The sequence below is a fragment of the Octopus bimaculoides genome, chromosome 20, assembly GCF_001194135.2.
Source record: "Octopus bimaculoides isolate UCB-OBI-ISO-001 chromosome 20, ASM119413v2, whole genome shotgun sequence".
NCBI lineage: Eukaryota > Metazoa > Mollusca > Cephalopoda > Octopoda > Octopodidae > Octopus > Octopus bimaculoides.
In genome coordinates, this window is record NC_069000.1 from 6,932,153 (window position 1) to 6,937,043 (window position 4,891).

A 4,891-nucleotide genomic window follows, 5' to 3' on the forward strand; every position below is an offset into this window, starting at 1 on the left:
AGAAGGCTGCACCAGGCTCCAATCCGATTTGGCATGGTTTCTACAGCTGGATGCCCTTCCTAACACCAACCACTCCAAGAGTGTAGTAAGTGCTTTTTACGTGCCACCGTCATGGGAGCCAGTCAGACAGCACTGGCATCGACCACACCATTATTACCATCTTCGTCATGATTATCATCATCACCATGATCACCACTACCACCATCATCATCATCATTGACATCATTATCACCACCTCAAGTTATCACCATCATTGTTTTTATGTCCTCATATTCTGTGGTGGAATGGGTTTAAAACAAGTCTTGTTAAGGCTGTGTTCTATATATATTAATAATATTGTTTAAGACAGCATTGATGGTATTAATATCTTTTATTTCAAGATACGGAAAAATGTGAAGCTGAAATAAATGGTTTTGAAGAAGGTAGTACCAAAAAGAAGAAACATAAAAAATCAAAGAAAGAACCTGTAGAATCAGATGTATTGAACGAGACAACAGACAGTGTAATAATATTGACACAAGGTGAGTGTATATCTGGAGGTATGAGAGCTTTGATTGTTGGCACTGGGTAATGTTCACTGAAAGCTGAGTGAGTCATTGGGTAGAACTCCCTCTAAACTGAGACATAGGAAAAAGTTCCCTGTAAACTGAGTTGTTAGGGAGTGTTCCCAATGAACTGAGTCATCATGGAGAACTCCTTGCAAACTAAGTCATTGTGGAGAGCTCCCTATAATGTATAGTAGTCAAGAGAGTTCCCTGTAAAATGAGTCATAAGGGAGAGTTCCCTGCAATGTGAGGAAGTCATTGGAGTGTCCTATAAATTGAGTCATCGAGGAGAGCTCCTTATAAAGCGAGTCTGTAACAGTTCTGATTCCCTGTTAAAGCCATTTCCCTTCACTTATGCTACTAACGCTTTAGGGGAGGGGCATGAGCACCATAACCTCTTACTCTACAATAATAAATTTGGGACTTTGTAGCTGGTCAAAAAGAATTAATAGATATCTTATATAGGTGGTATTTATTGACAATAGCAGTGTGAGGTCCTGATCAGATAGAACTTGATGCAGTTAGTTAATTCTTACCCAAACGACAGACACCAGCTCCAGTGTTCAAATCTGATCTCCCTATTATGTAGGGGAGAGATATCTTTGGAGGCAAGGTGGACCTTTATGGCAGGTAACTCTACCACGTAAAAAAACTAGGTACTTTTTTCATGGCTTAGTTAGCACCTTTGACCTCCACATGGGCCCTGGAGGAGATTAGGAAAGATAAGAGAAGGAAGGTTGTTGTAGGATGTAGCACAACAAGGCTTTAAGTTATCCTCAACCCAGAAACCTGTCCTGAATGTTGGCCACAAGGTGGACTCCATTAAAGGAACTCAACGTCCTGTAGGACTTAAACAAGGGGACGGTAGACTCCACTAAAGGAACCCAATAGCCAGTGAGTGGATAAGGTTAGATCTACCACATGATGACTGATAAATCAATACTCTCATCAAGTGAACCCTGTAAATGGGTGTGAGCTTGGTGGTGCCCTTAATACCAACCACTCAGGGTGAAACAGCCTCAATCAATTCAACTAAATAAAGTGAAAGAAAATATTTTAAATTGTCTCAGGGTCTTCAGTATTCTAGGCTCTTCTGACCATTATTTCATTTCGCCCCCTTTAATTTTCTTGAAAGGAATTTTCATTTGCTCCATAGGGTTTTTTCTCATTTACTTTTATCTACTCTGTGTAGATGTTGAAACCCCAGTGAAAAAGAAAGGACATAAAAAGAAGAAGAAGGAAAAGGAAGATCAAAATGAAAGTATTCTGCTTGTTGATGATTCTGAGATACCAAGTAAGTTGATGGACAGAGATGGAGGTGGAGTGGTTTACTAGATGGACAGTGTCCTGGAGAGGCTAGTTCTTAAAAATATTTGCATGGTTTGATCAGTTTGGTTGGGTTGAAGCAGCCAACATCCAGAGATACAAGCAAGATTTCTTGGTTGGTGGGAAAGGAGCAGCCAGTGACCAGACTGAAAGCATCTATAAGAAAAATGAGATGCAGAAGCAGAAATGAGATCTTGTCCTCTGATCACAGCTATTGTCATAATTGTTGCCATAACGATGTAATGAACAGTCTCCCACCACTGCTTGACAACCAGTGTTGGTGTGTTTACGCTCTCATAACTTAGCAGCTTGGCAAAATGAGACTGATAGAATAAGTATCAGGTTCAACCCTTTCGTTACCAACCTGGCTGAAACCACTTCTGGCTCTGTAGTACAAATGTCTTGTTTTCATAAGTTTTGAATTAAAATCTTCCACTAAACCTTAGTCACAATTTATGTTCCTAACACTAGCTTAATGATGACTAAGTTATTTTACTAAATTCTTTCTTATATTTAAAGTAAGTGAGAGAAACACAAAATAAATACAGTAACGAAAGGGTTAAAAGGAGTGTTAGTACTGGGGTCCATTCATTCAACTTAAATTCTTCAAAAATGTGCCCCAGCATGGCCGCAATCTAATGACTGGAATAAGTAAAAGAATAAAAGTTAAAGGTACCCAGAAAGCAAATCGGTCTTTTAGTCTTTGAATACTTTGAAATAACTCATGTTTTTTTTTTTTTGTAATTCAGGTGAATTATTAATAAATGATTATCATCTTGCTGGAGACGGTGAACAGGCTTTCCAGAAAGTTTCTAAACATAAGAAAAAGAAAAAGAAACATAAAGAATCTTTTACAGGTAATTTTTTTTTTTTAAACCTAATAAATAATCACATTGTCAAAATCTCAAAGCTTTGAGATAATGCATGATTAATTCAAGACAATGTGAATAAATAAGCCTTACATTTGATGAAGTAATCTGAATACTAAAGGATGACACTTGTGCCTGTGGCACGTAAACAAAGCATTCGAGTGAGGTCGTTGCCAGTGCCGCTGGACTGACTCCTGTGCAGGTGGCACATAAAAAACACCATTTGAGCATGGCCGTTGCCAGTACTGCCAGACCGGCTCTCGTGCCGGTGGCACGGAAAAGCACCCACTACACTCTCGGAGTGGTTGGCGTTAGGAAGGGCATCCAGCTGTAGAAACTCTGCCAGATCAGATTGGAGCCTGGTGCAGCCATCTGGTTCGCCAGTCCTCAGTCAAATTGTCCAACCCATGCTAGCACGGAAAGCGGACGTTAAACGACGACGACGACGAAGTATATAGTTGTAGTTACTCCCCTTGCTTTTTCGTTGGTTGAAATTGCTCAATAAGGTTTACCTCCCCTATATACAGATGCCGCGTCGATTAATTATTAATTTCCATTTTGTTTCCTGAAAACAAGGGAGAAAACTCTGTTTCACCTCTTGTTATCTCGGCTGATGTGTGTTAATGTTTCAAACCCAGTTGCTCTCAAACTAACTCTTCCTCCTCCTCCTCAAGTATATTAATGACCTTTTGCCTCTTCCTACTTCCTTTATTAACAAGAAAACAAAATAGAGATTATACTGTAGTGGGTGCGTTAATGCAGTGTTGTGAATAAACAAACATTTGAATCAGTTCAAATATGTTTCCGACATATTTGATGAAAAAGGCCATGTTCAATGTTAATTTGCCATAGAGAATCTTTCTCACTTTAGGCAAATAAGTTTTGCAAAACACGAACTGTCATTTCAAAGTGCCCCTTCTTGGTAGAACAAATGTTTCTGAAGTCATTTCAGGGTTGCCTCTTTTGCAGTGCTGATGATAGTCAAGGAGTGAGAAGCACATTCAGTATTTCTGCCAATAGAAGGTGCTTTAAAATGTCTGTTAGTGTTTTCCAATACTTATTGCCTAAAGCAAAAAAGGTTCTCTGCAGAAAATGAACAATGAATATGGCTTTTGTATAGGTCAAATATGTCCCAAATGTATCTGAACTGATGTAAAAGTTTGTTTAAAATAGATTGTATTCAAATACTTCTTCTCTGTTTGCCAAGTGTCATGCAAATGTCACCCGTGCCAGTGGCACATAAAAGCACCTATTGCACTTTCAGAATGGTTGGTGTTAGGAAGGGCATCCAGCCATAGAAACCATGCCAAAACAGACTGGTGTCTGGTGCAGCCTTCCAGCTTACCAGCCCTGGTCAAACTGTCCAACCTATGCCAGCATGAACAGCGACATTAAATGATGAGGATTATACATATATATATATATATATATACACACACATACAGGATAGGCTAGAAGTCACACCAAAACATTTGACATTTTATTTACATTTCATTTTTGTTATTACTCATTTTGCTCATCATATACAAGTACCCATCTATTCATCATTATTTTATTTATTTTATTCGAGTTTAGAAAAATTGAAGCATGTCTTTGACAATTCTGGAGCATATTGAATTTATTTTGTGTGTGACTTTTGGCCCACCCTTTACATATACAGACACACAGAGACATATATTTTCACTTATATATATATATATATATATATACACACACACAAATATATAAATGTTGTATTTATCAATTCAATGCTTCATGTCTCTGTCTTACAGAATAATAATCACAATTTACATGAGATCCTGGCTGTCCTGTATGGTAGACTCTGCTGCTGATACTTCTCTGCCTCCATTACCAAAACAGGAGAATTAACAGAGACAAAAGAAGCTACTGGTAGTCTTTGCATTGAATAAAACCTTTCTCAGAATGACCATGATGAAGGAATTTTACAGAAACTGTTTAGAGAGAAAAAAGGCCAAAATATGAATGTTAACTGAGTTTCTGATGTCTGTCATGTGACTGCATAGAGTTGCCAAAGACAACTTTTGGAGATTAAGTTTTCCGTTAATGACTGGAACTTTTTAATTACTATTCAGTTGGTGGTGGTGAGAATATTTTTAAAAAAACGTTTAAAAATTTTATTTTCAAAATTGA

General features: G+C 38.0%; 1 protein-coding gene across 1 annotated transcript in view; it reads left to right on the forward strand.

Annotated features, from left to right (window-relative positions):
• The window catches only part of LOC106869193 (DNA-directed RNA polymerase I subunit RPA34), a 10,459-nt gene extending 5,568 nt beyond the window's left edge, over positions 1–4,891 (forward strand). The window contains exons 8-11 of the mRNA XM_014914826.2: positions 381–521; positions 1,738–1,839; positions 2,621–2,728; positions 4,513–4,891. Coding sequence (XP_014770312.1) covers positions 381–521; positions 1,738–1,839; positions 2,621–2,728; positions 4,513–4,517 — 356 coding nt within the window. The 3' untranslated portion in view covers positions 4,518–4,891. The remainder of the gene's footprint in view (positions 1–380; positions 522–1,737; positions 1,840–2,620; positions 2,729–4,512) is intronic.